The sequence below is a fragment of the Nuphar pumila genome, chromosome 6, assembly GCF_984573655.1.
Source record: "Nuphar pumila chromosome 6, dmNupPumi1.hap1.1, whole genome shotgun sequence".
Classification (NCBI taxonomy): domain Eukaryota; kingdom Viridiplantae; phylum Streptophyta; class Magnoliopsida; order Nymphaeales; family Nymphaeaceae; genus Nuphar; species Nuphar pumila.
The window spans coordinates 13084092-13099993 of NC_143254.1; the positions used below are offsets into that span (position 1 = coordinate 13084092).

At 38.2% G+C, this 15902-nt stretch overlaps 1 protein-coding gene across 1 annotated transcript; it reads left to right on the forward strand.

Moving 5' to 3' along the window:
* Positions 1 to 9083: 9083 nt before the first annotated feature.
* LOC149834010 (protein CLAVATA3 INSENSITIVE RECEPTOR KINASE 1-like) lies at positions 9084 to 15173 on the forward strand. Its single transcript, XM_090009928.1, has 11 exons — positions 9084 to 9464; positions 9653 to 9785; positions 9899 to 9970; positions 10121 to 10264; positions 10514 to 10585; positions 10684 to 10743; positions 10822 to 10919; positions 11030 to 11179; positions 12697 to 13038; positions 13591 to 13982; positions 14731 to 15173. Exons 1-11 carry the CDS (start codon positions 9356 to 9358, stop codon positions 15046 to 15048), a joined length of 1890 nt encoding a protein of 629 aa, XP_089866054.1. The 5' UTR covers positions 9084 to 9355; the 3' UTR covers positions 15049 to 15173.
* The last annotated feature ends 729 nt before the right edge of the window (positions 15174 to 15902 follow it).

The window sequence follows — 15902 nt, forward strand, 5'->3', positions numbered from 1 at the left end:
CCCTTTAACTTCCCTTCTTCAACAGTAACAAGTGTACCAATTTATAGCACATGTTGTATTATATGGATCCAGCCCAAGATTAGGTTCAAGTCAGATTTAGTATGTCTATATATCTTTGGATCCAGCACTGGGTGGTGCCCAATTCATGAAAAATATCCAATCCAAGTTTGATCTTAGACTATATACAGGAAAGTAAAATAGGGTTGCACTTGGTTAGAATCATCAGATTAACGAATCCGGCACACAGATGCTGGACCACGAAACGACAAAAATCTAATAGGCCCAAATAAGATCCAACTCCATTGTGAAACGAATATTTGTTTTTGGCCATGTTTGGTGAATTACCAATGTTCAGTTATTTAGACTCTGTTTGGAAACTGGTAGTCCCAGGAAGTTATGAATTTGGAAAGGACCAATTCCAAGAGATTGTGGTAATTACCTAATCCAGTATTTACTGCAAATACAAAGAAAAGACACACTCACTTCCTTTCCCAAATGCAGGATTTGGCAGCTACCAATTTGAAGAGATTGTGGTAATCACCAAATCCAGTATTTACTGCAAATACAAAGAAATGACACACTCACTTCCTTTCCCAAATGCATAAACTCTCATCCCAGCTGCCAGTTTTCAAACATTCACAACCAACATTGTTTTACCAAGACTTTTTTTTTACCAAATGCATAAGCTTTCATCCCAACTACCAGTTCCCAAACAGAGCCTTATACAGCAGCAATACAATGAAATAACGATAAAGTAAGCAAATTAGTGCTGTGCATCTTCTTAAAGGCCCACCTGAACCGGCAGTACAAGCTCACCTCATATGTTAGTGTACCATTTGCTGAATAGATGTACATGAATTCAAAAAGACTCACGTACGTTCTCTCTAATTTCTCTGCTAACGAGTCCATTTTCTTCCTAGGCACGCCATGTAGGAAATGACCCTTTCTCCTCTCAAAAAAAGAAGATGGACCCACATGATTGACAGCCCACTCAAGGCCAAGGGTTCTCTTGTAGGCTAGCACTAAGGTCATCACGTGAAACATGACCATTTTCAAGAGCTACTGCATCATTTCTAAAAGTATTTGAGAGTATCACTACTTTGGTAAACAGGTACATGAAGTAAGTTGTTTACATATCGTGCATTATTTCCTAAAAACTAAACACAACTCACCAGTAACTCCACCTACATGGTATCTATCCATTACAACCGGCATCGGAAACATGAGGATCTCTCTAACCAAAAGGTGGTGGGTGCATAATTTGAGAGACTCGGATCTCAGACCTGAGGATCTAATGTTAAGTTTGGAGGCCAGTATATGCTGCAGGCTCTGTGTACAAATCCAATGTTCTCAAACAAAGTATCTCAGAGATCTAAGATGCATGAAATGCCTCTTAATTCACGGTTCCTTGGCCGGTCATCTCTCGAATTTGAGAACCTAGGCTATCAGATGCCTTCTTGGTCACCCCCATATACAATCAGAATTAAATGCAGAAAACCGAATTAGGGTGAGAACAAATGTGTGTGTGTATGGACATGAGTGCATACATATATAATTACAAGAAATTTGATTTTTGTTAGCGCAGCCTCTCAGGTAAAGGTTTTACTGGTGTAATTTACATTCTCCAGTGAATGCAGTTTTCTCTGATGCAAATTTGCGCAGGCAAAAATGTCTTTAGTGCTGCAGTTCTGCGCCAATTAAAATATTTCACAAAACTGAAACATCTTTTATTGGCACAATATATTTCAAAAAACGAAAGGATTTTTTACTGGCACAAAACTGCACCGCTAAAAAATATTTACTGGCGCAATATTGTGCAAGAAAAGTTCGTTTTTTACTGACACTTTTTTGCGCCAGTAAAAAAACACAAGGAAGAACTTTTTACTGGTGCAGTTTTTGCGCCAGTACAATTATTATTATTATTATTTTTCAAAAACATTACTAGCTGAATTAGTAGTAGATCTAAATATACTTCAGTATTGAATGAAAATATTACTAGCTTTACACGGGTGCCACCGCTGGGGGGGGGTGTGCCAGTGAAAATTGTTTATATATATATATATATATATATATATATAGAGAGAGAGAGAGAGAGAGAGAGAGAGAGAGAGAGAGAGAGAGAGAGTGTTCGGGAAGGCACAGCATTTGGGTCTGGGTGCACACTTACTCACCCTGTGATACGTTCGTGTTATTTTGAATATGTGAATTCATCCATGATGTCTTATTGAACGAAAACAACTTGCTCGTGAAGATCAAAGGCATTTGTACATAATAGCATTATTATCAAATGTTTTTCATATATATATATATAGATAGAGAGAGAGAGAGAGAGAGAGAGAGAGAGAGAGAGAGAGAGAGAGAGAGAGAGAGAGAGAGAGAGAGAGAGAGAGACTTGTTTTTTTAAATTCTGACAAGAATTATCGTACGGATGGAGAACTTTTTGATTACTTTTGTGATATTTTGTGGAGCACGAGGCCCAGTGTTTTGCTTTTTGCTCGTGTCCTTTGTTTGCAAGCATGTGCAGTAAAAAAGATTGGTGCACCGCGTGGAAGGAATAATGTATTTAATGGTTTACGTTCTATGGGGAATCGGGGATATGAGCTCTAAGTTATTCAGTTAAGGTTTAGCTAATGGCAACAAATTATGCTTAATTAGTAAGTTAAGATAGCCATATGAGCTCTAAGTTATTCGGTTTAAGACTTAATTAATGATAAGTTATGCTTTATTAGTTAATTAAGAAGGCCAATTACCAATTGGTCATGGACTTTCTTGTTCAACAAAATTTTAGAGACCAACCACCTCTGACTCCTGTACCAAGTTGAGTCATGACTTGTCCGCATATACAGCACATTTTTGAGCTCAGTGGACCAGTCAAAGCGGCAACTTGTTGTCTCTGAGGTCGGTCGGCCTTGACTGAATTGAAGGTTAGATAAGGATCAATGCACTAGGCGACTAGGTCACCTGTCTGGGCTCAGCCAAGTTTAGTAGCGTTACAGCTATGACCTAATTGAAGGGAATGTGACCTTGACCAACTTGAAGTCCATTTTACAGCTAGGGGTGAAGTTGCCCGTGGACTTTCATGACTTGTGTGACATGAACCCTAGACTTTGGTTTGAGAATTGAATCACTTTGAAGGCCATATATGTATATATTTGCTACACTCGATTGAACCATACTCTCTATAGAAACCATATATTCTTTTACTCTCTATATGAACTATATATATGGCATGTTTGAGTTAAAATAGGTTTTGAATCATCTGATTGTGTTGCATAAGTAGGTTTTATAAGAGCTTAATCAACAGCTTCGTGATAAAAAAGGATTTTATTTTGACATCTCTTATGTTAAAATCACTTGGGCAAAAAAAAAAAAAGATTCTGAATAAATGAACCATGACAAACTAGTCTTAAGATTGATCACATAAAGTTTTTTTAAAAAAAAAAATGTGTTCATATGAAGCTCATGCCTGTGGGTTTCTACTAGAGAGCACAATACAATCGAGTGGAGACAATATTATCTTACCCCTACCCGCATATAAGTTTTGGAGATACCATTCATGCGTATGTATTAAGTTTGATAAATAGGAGTATTGCCAAACAAATTGCTAAAGATTCTTAGGTCTTCTTTTGCTGATTCATTGGTCATACATTGTTGCTTTTCTAGCTTCATAATGAGCACACTCGAGGCATAAAGGCTATATCCAAGTACACAAGGTACCGAAGGCTGTCTTCCTTTTTTTTTTTTTGTGAAAAGTCAGTAAGAATTCATGCTTCTCCCACAGTTGAGTTGAACTTTTATAGTGAACAAAATTGTAGGTGCTTCAAAGTGTGCCATGTGATGGCACCTGATCCTGGCTCTTCAGATTTCACTTGAAGATACATGAATTAATGAATTGTGGGAATTCTTGTTTGGTTGTGCTTGGATGTATCTATTTATTCAGGAAGTGAGAAAAGCAGGGACTCTCCATTGTATTGCACATTGTAATAGTTAGCTTATGTCAGTTTTCCGATATGCACACCAACTGGGGCTCGGCGTGGTTGGTAGGAACGGTCAGTAAACATCTCTTTGTGGTGGGACGTTGCAGGTTCAAACCCCAGTGGTAGGATGAATAATAACTGGTGAAGGTCTGCCTAACCCCAGCTTGCCTTTCAAACAAAAAAAAAGTTTTCCGATATGTAGGGACATCCTTACAAAATCATCAGTAGCATTTGTAAATAAATAAATAAATAAATAAATAAAAAATATATATATATATATATATATATATATATATATATATATATATATATATATATATATATATATATAATGTTTGATACCTCTACGGGTTCCGAACCATCTTGTGAATAACTTCAATTGTTTTTTTTTTAAATCTTTTTGCACATTTGAGTCTCTAAATGAGACTTTCATATTTGGTTTGGTAGAACTGACTCTTGGATTTTATTTTTCTACATGTATATCGGATTTTCAAGGGTTAAAAATGTCAATGAACTACACCACTGATTTTTCAACCTTCAAACAATCACATATTTATGTTGAAAAAAATACGATTTAAGAGTCAAATCCTGCAATTTTTTACCATGCTGAACACATTCATGGCTTCAGATATGGTCAAAATGGCTTTTCCCTATTATGAGTTTAAATTGAGGGTCTAGAATCCATGAGGGGAGCCAATATTTTTCCAAATACATGGAGAATGAGTTAACCAGGATCCATTTTAGTAAGGCGTCTCCTTAAGCCCTTGTAAAAAAAAACATGGTTGCAGGTACTTTTTTTGTTGATTCTGAACCTGTAAATATGTTTATTCCTGATTTTTGTCACATTGAGGGTATATAAGATGGCAGATCAGGTGCAATCACATTGCATACTTTGAGTGTGCCTTGAACCGGTCTGGCCTGCCCCGTGTTCAGCGGCACACTCAAAATATGTGATGTGATTGCACTTGTTCCACCCATGAAAAGATCAGGTGCAATATGATTACACAAATATTTGTGTATTAAGCACATGATCACCCTCTATCTTGGGGATGGGGCCTGTCAGGTGTGGGACCCAAGACCTTATGGAGGGTGATGGGGGTGCTTAATGCACAATTTTTTGTGCAATCATATTGCACAAGATCCAGACTTGATCCACCCTCGGTATATAGGGTTGCTTTCATACAATGTGGGCAAGGGTAAAGCTTCAAAGATGGATTTCAGTCACACTGTTGACTATGAGCCCTCCTGTTTGAATCCATCACGGCCTATGCCACTAGCTCGCCTAACATAAAACGAAAGGGAACGGCATAAGGTTTATCAAGTGTGACGTTGGGCAGAAACTAAGACATTAAATATAATCTAAGGGAGCCTATGACTCATCCTAAGCATTATTGAGATATCACAATAATGCCTTTCCATATGCCCTTAGAATGAAAATTTTGTACTTCAAACCTTACTATGTGCATCTTTAAAATTTAGCAAGACAGATAATTTCTTTATGTGGGTTAATTAAAAACAGGTCCTTTTCTTCTCTTTATCAGTAAAAGTTGTAAAATCAAGAACTTTGCAAACCTGGTTAATTAGGCAGGTTGGTTTAAGACTTTCGTTGAAGGATGTCAAGAGTTTTGAGGTATGCATCTTTTGCTGCAAGATTGAAGCCAAAGGAATACTCTCTCCAATGGACAGGGAGAGATTACCTACAGTTTTTTCGACGACAGATCAGGTGCAATCACATTGAACACTTTAGTGTGCCACTGCACCTGTTCAACTCAATGATGGAGGGCAGCCGAGTGCAGGGACACACTCAAAAGTGTATAATGTGATTGCATCTGATCCATCCTAGATTTTTATACCATAGAGAAAAAAGGCTATTGTTAACACATGTAATTGAACATCTAAACCATAATTAATGGTGGTTTCTCTGTGTTATAAAAAAAAAAAAGAGACTGCGTGGAACACTGCACAATCTAAGGCTTGATTGTTTTCCAAAACCAAGCTGATACCAACCATCATCAGCTCATCTTTTTTGTTGGTGACCACACCAACTTTGAAACTATTTTTTTTTTTAACATAGAGGATGACCACAGCTCGACAAACCACCACAAAGACGTGAACAACAGTCTGACTGCTTAAGACAAAACCATGATGCTGTGTTACCTACCTAATGCAGTACCCAAGGTCATATACGCATATATTCTACCAGTGCGACGTCTACCTAACAAAACCAATCATGCAAAAACCATGGTCCATGAACAAACAACCGCATCCAAGTAGATCACAAATGACAAAACAACTCAATTCCAACTGTACCAAAGGATACAGTAGTTGATAGGTCAGGCTATATGAACCTATTTTTTCATCCAAAAATTTTCAATCCAATATATGTACACAGCGAGTGGTAGCTAGTTAATGCATTTCGTGCCTAAACAAAATGCACGCGCACATGATGGATGCTAATTGCAACATGAAAAAAAAAATGATATATAACGTGCATTTGAAGTGCCACTAAAAGCCGTCTGTTTTTAAAAAAAAAACATGGCACGGGCTGAGCAATTTAGCGGCGCTTCAAAAGCGCTGGTAAATATCAATTTCTTTTTTGCATGCGCACGGGTCGTCCATCACTTACGTGAGATGGACGCTCATCGAACATGTGTTTCATTTAAGGTAAGCTCAAGAATATGTTGAACTTATTTGAGAGAGAGATGAAAAGTTATGGCTATTAAGCTAAAGTTTCTAATATATCCTTGATTGTCATTTTGGGAGTACGCTTCTTTCTTGAAATATGCTTTTTAAAAAGCAAACCATAGAAAGTTAACCCGTTGGGGCCCTCATGGCTATTAAGCTTGAAAATCCCTATGATCCTTGACTGTCATTTTGGAAGTATATATAAGGCCTAAGGACCTCACTTTTGGGGTGTTAACGGGTTGGGTTTATCCGAACCCGACCTGGACCAAATTCCAAACAAGCCCATTCTTCTTTCATGAAATAACTTCATGCAACTCTCACCTGGATGGAGAGGCTCATTAGGCCAAATTAAGTAAGTCACGTTACCTCTTATGCACAATAAGGTACATAACTTAGGGCGTTTAAAGGCAACATATGAAATTTGATCAAGTTCGTAGCCAATTGTTTTTTGTGATGCAATGGCATTCAAGAAACCACACCCAGCACAAAGATGTGGTTGCGCTGGCTCAGCCTGACATACCTACAGTCGTCGTGCCGGCAGCATAAAACTCTGAGGCTAGGCGCCCTGCCTTCGGGCTCTATGCTACACATTGGCTTGTGCAGAAGGGCAACACTCATGAGAATCAAACCTTGACTGTCCGTCTAGCACCCAAGCCCCCACCCCACTATGCCACCCCGCCTTGGGGCGGTCAAGTTCCATCTGTTGCTAAAACATAGCCTTGCATTCTAAACTGCCATGTCTGAGCCCAAGTTACAGCCAAAATATATAGCCCAATTTTTCTCAAACGAAAAGCAGGGATTCTTATAAGGAAGACCACAACATGATGTGTAACGTTGGGATGTAATTGCCTTAATCAAAGATCAAGTGGAGATAACAATTTTGTTTGTTAGACCTAAAGTTGAAGGAATCAGTTTTAAGACGGGCTAACAATTTGGATTTAAAATACCAATATCTGGTTTTCTCCCCAATAGATTAGAACATAAACCCTAGTTAGACCCCACGCAAACTGTGACACCCATGACGTGAATCAACAACCAGGGATCAAATTACATAGAAATGCAATATGGAAGAAATTTTCTATTTTTTAAAATATAAATGTTTAAATTTGTACATCCATTGGTAGCACACAAACACATAAATTGCGCCACTGAATAACTCCAAACCTAGACTACATAGTAGCAGAGGAAAAAAAGTCCTACTTTGCTCAGCTGGATCACCGGGTCCTCATTTCAGAATAAAACAAGGTAATATTATATATAATATGCCCGACGTTGTTAATTTGGATTATGAATCAATCAGCAGCGGATCCGTTAATATTCCATATTGGAACAGATTAACTTTTTTGGAAAACAATATTGGAACAAAGCAAGACCTGACCTGATCCATCCCCATGAATAACTCTTTCTATTTTTTTTTTAAAGGCAAGCTGGGGTTAGGCAGATCCCTACCAGTTATACAACTATACCGTTGTGGGTTTTGAACCTGCAACGTCCCAACACAAGGTGACTTGCAACTAACTGCTCCTGCCAGACAAGCGAAGCCCTCTGTTGGGATAACTCTTCCTACGTTTGGTAAGATACCACACACCATGTTTCTTATTTTTATATATTTAGCATTTTAGATATAATATAATAAATACAGGAATGAAAACCTACCCACTAGAAAACCTATCAAACTTATCCTCTAAGAAATATTTTACCAGATTTTAGGCGTTTTTTCAAAATGTGAACTTACATACGTGATCTATGCCCTTGTATTTTAGGAATCCATTCTTGGAGCATTAGAATTCGATGCATGATTAATTTTACTAATTTTTTAGGACTCAAAATATTATTTTTTTCATCCAAAATGTATAAACTATTGGTCAATTTTTAATAAATCGATCATCTCTAAGATCAGAATTTCTTAAAAACACGATACCATGTTTCTTTAGTGGGTACGTACGTTTGGTAGGTTTTCATTCCTCTAATATAATATACCACCATTATTTCAGTTTTCTATCTTTTACATGTACAAGCCAGCCAAGACCACAGACCAGATTGGCATGTGATGCTGAAAAATTACCTGCCTTTTTTACCCCCACATCCTTGTTACTTCTGATCATCCCTTTGTTATCCTGTTCAATCAAGAAATTTTAAAATGATAAAATACCAACCAAGTATTAAAAAAAAATCCCCTCTTTTTTTTTTTACATCTAGATTTGTGCCCCTTTTGGGGCTTTACCAGAGCCTTGCGTACCTCTTCCGTGCGCTCTAACATATCTTTTTTTTAGAATCCGTGTGCTCAACATATCAAAAAATAGAGAAAAAAATTACACCCACCAACCTAGTAAAAAAAACACTAGGGGTACAATATACATTATCATGAAAAACATGTCCATGGAGAATATATAGGGATCTGGTGAATCACACAACAGACGTGACCCATCATCACCCATCTCAAATCTCAAGGAGTGTCATGCTGCTGCTCCATTACCCACCTCTATCTATTATTCTTTTTCAGTTTTTTAATGTTGGGGGGGATTTTGGACTAGTCATGATGATGGTGGGGAGATAGTATGTGGTTCTGTATTGGGGAAGGAACCAGAACTAAGATGGTGGGTTTATAGAGTTTGTTCTGCTTGTTTTCTCATTTTTTTTTGGGGTTTTGGGGAGAATGGTGAGAGGAGACTGAGGTTTTTAGGAGGTAAAGCATGGGAGGAATAAGAGTTTTCAACCATTGCAGAGTGGGCCTGCTGCTGGCCTTGATTTGTTTGGAGACCTCTCTTGCCACTCTTTCCCCCTCTGGCATCAACTATGAAGGTAAAGTGAATATTGGGTATTCATTTCAGCATCTCCTTTTTTGGGGGGTTCAGGGGAGTGTTGGTTTTGCATAGGGAGATGCCCTTCTATATTTGTACTGGTGCTCAATTCCTTTGGAGTTTGTCGTGCCTTTGGTTGTAGACGAGTCTGAGTTTTTATTGTTTGTTTTTGGATGGTTGATGTTCCAGTGGTGGCTTTGATGACCATGAAGAGCGAGCTGAATGACCCATATAACGTGTTGGAGAACTGGGATATGAATTCTGTTGATCCTTGTAGTTGGAGAATGGTGACCTGCTCTGCCGATGGCTTTGTTTCTGCACTGTAAGAAAAATCTCTCTCTCTCTCTCTCTTTCTCCCTGTGATGGTATATATATGTGAACTTTTAAATTAACAGTTCGGGTTGTTTGGAATTTTTTTTGTGTTGAATACTGCAGAGGGTTACCCAGCCAGAGTTTATCCGGAAAACTATCTCCAGGGATAGGAAACCTCACTAACTTGCAGTCTGTGTGAGTAGAAGAAATATTGTTATTGTTCTAGTACTGAGAATAAGTGATTTTTTGTTTACCATCTTCGTTAAAATTTTGGTTTTAGTTCTAGAGTCGTTTCGAAACATGGAAAGAATCACCTTGTTCTGTTGTTTTTTTTGTTTTTAACAGGCTGTTGCAAAACAATGCTATTTCAGGACTCATTCCAGCCGATATTGGAAAGCTACAAAAGCTTCAAACTCTAGATCTCTCAAGCAATCAGTTTAGCGGTTCAATACCTGATTCATTGGGCGAACTAAAGAACCTTAACTATCTGTAAGATTTAAATATCTCAAACTTATTCTTCTTGAAACTACATGATATCGAACTGAACAGACTAGTTTTGCTTTCACGAGCTGCTTGTAAAAAAATGATATCAGTTCTTAGTCTCTGTAGTCTATGTAAAATGTAAGTAGCCAAGAGTCGTCCTTGCTTATAAGTATGTTCTGATGGTGAATTTTGAATGGTATTTGGCGTAATGGGAGCTGATTTATGATTTGTATTTCTTATTTACGAGCAAGTTAGGCGATTGAATAACAACAGTCTATCAGGACCCTGTCCGGAATCTTTATCCCGCATCAGGGGTCTAACACTCGTGTAAGTTTCTGTCAGTGATCTCGAATCATTTCCATGTTTCAAGCATGAAAGAGAATTTGATGAAGTTTAACTCTCAGAAGTCGTCTACAATGATGCAGGGACCTCTCTTACAACAATCTGAGTGGTTCTTTACCTAACATATCAGCTAGAACTTTCAAGTGAGGGGAATTCTTATTCGTTACTTTCTCACTTTTCTCATGTTTGGCCTTAACGCTCGATTGTTGTGTTTCCTTCAGTGTGGTTGGCAACCTTCTAATCTGTGGATCTGCTTCTGAAAGCAACTGTTCTACAATGTCTCAAGAGCCTGTTTCCCTTCCTCCAGACCCTAGTGCAGGTGAATTTACTTGGGCAACTTGTGCAGAAACCATTATATTTTTGTGAAGGGGTTGACAATATTTCTCATATTTCAAGTTTACTTAAACTGATGTTGATTTTGATGCCCAGCTGAATCACAGTCTAGTGGATCCAGAAAACGCAGAGTAGCTATTGCTTTTGGTGCAAGCGTTGGTTCTGTTTGTACGATTATCATTGTTGCAGGATTACTTCTTTGGTGGCGGCTTCGGCACAATCAACAGATATTCTTTGATGTTAATGGTATGCCCCTGTATATGCAAATTCTTCAGTATTTGGCAGACCAACTTTGAAATCTTAACAGCTCCAAGTGGTACTGGGTCCAGCATTGGTTTGTTGCAACTCAGTGTCCTCCCTTGGCTTGCGTGAAGACACCTAGGTCTTGGGTTAGGTTGACCAAAATCCGTGCATTCCAAGGGGTGACTGATGCTGAATCAGATATAGATGCATATTTCCTAGCCATATAATCAGGGTTTCAACTCGAGCACTGATTTTTAAGTGTTACATGTCAATTCAGTTACTTTCCATGCATATGATTTTCATCTTTGTATCACTGCATCTTCTTGCCAATTCACACATGGCATCTAACCATGCATTTTCTGTATTATATCTGCCAGCTCTGCTTTTTCCTCTACTTCTCATTTCATGGAATTCATGAATTTAGCATTCAACTAACTTTTGCAATCCTATTGTCATGTGATCAATACTGGAATTGCATTAGCAAGAGTCATAGATTGCCATCCAACCGATTATTTGGTACTTGATTAGTAGCTTCTTGTGGTTAATGTTTGGAGCTCTGTACACATTTTGGTATTTTGTTCTATCCACAATATTCTTATATTCATATTTTGAGGTGTGGAAACATGAGTATAGAAGGTGAGGTCTAATGAGCCACCGATCATGGGTCATTTGGCTTTCAAATTCCATTGACAAGTTCTTGTGGATTTAGCCCTATTCTAATTGCGTTTTTCAATTACTCTATCTGATATACTTGCAATTTTCCTATATGTTTTATTTATTTTTAAATTTGTGTCAATAGAAGTGATTACTTAATACACAAGAGTAATAGTTAAAATGACAATCAGCAAAAAAATGTGACATGATGATAAGGAAGGGAACATAGGGAAGATGGTTGTCCCCAAACAATAGCATCAATAAGTTTGGAGTTCTGTAAAAAGTGTTCGGGTTTCTTTTCTGGTATGACTGAAGATGTCTGATGAAAATTATTTCTGATATCAATTTAATTGTTATCAGCATACTGTTACAGTTAGACTAGCAAAGTTACACGATCTTAACTGAGTTATCTGATGAAGATGTGTGAATATTGTTATGACTGAAGATGTGTGAATATTGTTATAAATCTTAAAAATGCTTACGGTCATGTTATTAATTGTAAATGGCATTTGAATGCAGTGTTAAAGAACTCAAGGGGCTATTAGATATTTTAATATACATGATGGCCAAAAATATGTTGGTGGTTCAATGACTTGTGAGAACCTATATGAGTTGATACATAATATTTTATTGAAGTATTTGCGCTGTGACAAGTGATAAAAAGTCAATCTCTTAACTTAGAAATGGATATTATCTGCATGATTATTGCAAAACTGTTGGTTCTCTTGTTCTTTCGTAAAATAGTTCAAATATGAGATCGTACCTCGGGCATGACTTACCCAAACCTTCTGTTCATATGTAGATAACTGCTGGACCACTGTTACTTGAATGTTCCCATTGCTGAAACTATTTGATTTCTTTTTCAGAACAATATGATCCAGAGTTTTGCTTGGGGCACCTGAAGAGATATTCATTTAGGGACTTGCGGATTGCCACTGGTGATTTTAGTTCAAAAAATATTTTGGGTAGAGGAGGGTTTGGAATTGTGTACAAAGGGTGCTTACAGGATGGAACTCTGGTAGCTGTGAAAAGGCTAAAAGATGCAAATGCAGTTGGTGGAGAAGTCCAATTTCAAACAGAGGTTGAGATGATCAGCCTGGCCATTCACCGGAATCTGTTGCGCCTCTGTGGGTTCTGCACTGCTGCAAATGAGCGAATCCTTGTATATCCTTACATGCCTAATGGAAGCGTTGCTTCCAGGCTGAGAGGTTAGATATTTTCATGTGTTGTCTGTGAATTGCATCTAGCAGTTAGTTGACACTGACTAAGTGCGATGATGCACTTCATCTCTTTGAAAAATAATATTAATTCTTTTCCGAGATGATCGACCTTCTTCTTGAACATTACAATTTTTGTGTTACTTGATTTTTGCCATATCTCAATGTGCCATGACACTAAAAATGGTCAGAGGGGCGTCGAGGGTGATACTTTCATGCTGAAGTCTTCTTGGGACTATAGATGGGGGTGCAAAAGCCTTTCACTATTGTTCATTAACTGAGTCCATTTTCATCAATCAATCTTATGGACAACTCTTTGGGGAGGGGGCGAGTGTGATATTTTTCCACATAAAGATGCTATTTCTGTCAGTAATTTGGTACTGGGGGATAAAAATAATCTTAGGAGATGGTAGATAATCACAACTGTCTGCTTTTCTCTTTTGGATGCATCATAAATAATCAAGTAGTCCTGCATACGCTTGCTTGGTTGACTGCTTGTGAGATGTTTGAGTTTTTTCTTTTCTTGAATTTTGTCCATAACAGATAATATTCATGGGAAGCCTGCGTTGGATTGGCCGACCAGGAAACGGATCGCTCTTGGTACAGCTCGGGGTTTAGTGTATTTGCATGAGCAGTGTGACCCAAAGATAATTCATCGGGATGTGAAAGCAGCAAACATACTCCTGGACGAGGACTTTGAGGCTGTTGTTGGAGATTTTGGGTTGGCAAAGTTGTTGGACCATCAGGATTCACATGTGACAACAGCTGTCCGGGGTACTGTTGGACATATAGCACCAGAATATCTGTCTACTGGCCAATCTTCAGAGAAAACAGATGTTTTTGGCTTTGGAATATTACTATTGGAGCTCATTACTGGACAAAGAGCATTGGATTTTGGACGTGTTGCAAGCCAGAAGGGTGTCATGCTTGACTGGGTAAGTTTCCTGTGTGTCGTGTGTCTTTTGATTTTGGAAAAAATGGCCAGCATGCTCAGATCACTTGTCCAGGGCATATACTTTTGGTGACACCAATAAGTTGTAGGGTCATAGCATTTTTTGTCATTGTTAGCTCATATACCTAAACATACTTATCATTTGACTTTATTAACTCTGGATGAACTGTTGCACCATATGAGGCCCAGCATGGCATTATTCAGCTTTGTTTCCCATCAGTTGTATGCTGCTTGACTTGGGAAGATTTGTGAATTTGTTAGCTTGCGGCTGTTTTGATTGCTGTCATCCATCTGTGAGTTGAATATAGTGAAGGAATTAGAAAAATTGCATTCTGCTGCTTGATTCCTAATGACTTGTCATTTGTTTGAAGCTAACAATGGCCACTGGAGTCTTTAGATATGCAAGCTGTAGTCAAGTGGATTTTATTTCTTGTCGATAATTTCTGCACTTTCCTAAAGGACATGCTGGATGTACTGTCGCAGTCTGATCTTGTTCCTGCATTCTCCAGAACATTGATTCTGAGGATTTTTGGTGATCGTTTTCATTTGCTTTGTTAGCTCTGGTTAGCATTCATTGTCTTTGGAACTGATGGGGTTGTCCTCAATGCTGGATTACCCCTGGCTCTTGATGATCTTGAATTCACGCGAACATGGCAGGGCTTATGTATGTCGAAAACTAGGGATGCATGATTTTGTTGATTCCTTACTGGTATTTCTTCTTTTGTTCACAGGTGAAAAAACTACACCAGGAGAGCAAGCTGAATCTAATGGTTGATAAAGATCTCAAAAACAACTTTGACAGAGTAGAGCTAGAAGAGATGGTTCAGGTGGCTCTGCTCTGTACACAATACCACCCTGCGCACCGTCCTAAGATGTCCGAGATCTTGAGAATGTTGGAAGGCGATGGGTTGGCTGAGAGGTGGGAGGCATCGCAGAGGGCGGATACACAGAGGAGCAAGATGGTCGAGAGGGAGGAGCTGAAGTACCTGGAATTTGTGGAGGAATCATCGTTGGTTGTCGAAGCCATGGAATTGTCAGGACCAAGATGAGAAATTCTTGAATCTCAAATTATGGAAGTCCAAGATCCATGTTTCAACGAATCCCACATGTTCATATCAATTGCCTGTATTCTTCTGTAATATTATTTCATGTAGCATAGTTCCTTTTCTTTTTTTACTTATCTGTAATTGCTCATAATTTTTTTTTCTGGTTTTCTCTGTGCTTGGGATTACTTCACACCTTTTCATGTAGGGTCAACCTACTCAAGACTAGGTACTATAATATGCCATCTGCTCTTATAGTTGGCCACTTACCCTGTCAATGTGGATGGAGATGGCCTTGCAATGAATTCCTTTAACATGCTATTGTGTCCCATCGATCTTTAGATGAATGGTGTTCCGTATGAAGAAATGAAACAGTTTTCCATATAAAGTGAATGGCTTCTCCCATCTACCACATGAGCATGATCTTTGATGCCTGGCTTTTGGAGCGTACGTACAATCATCCATCCATTGAGGGTGTTCAAATGGTTTGACATTCGGTTTAGACATGGCAAATTTACTTTTGGCTACCTTAGGTTTCAAATATTTAAGATGGATGCTTAACCTTTCAGGAAATTGCAAAGGTGACAGTGAGTTGGTTTTTATTTTTTTATTTCTCTAGAATTAGTTATTTACCTGTAGTCTTAGATGGAAAACTGTTGGGCTGCGAGAATGGCATTCAGTCAAGGGGAAAAAGATAAAAAATTGTCATTTTCAAAATTTTAAAAAACAACCTAGGCTAGAGTTGGGTGAATAAAAAAGCAGCTTGGGTGGTCATTTGAGCAATTTTTTAAAAGGTTAGGTCTCTTCATTATCATCATCGTCAAGCTCTATTCCAACTGCATTTGGTGGGATTTGCGAGT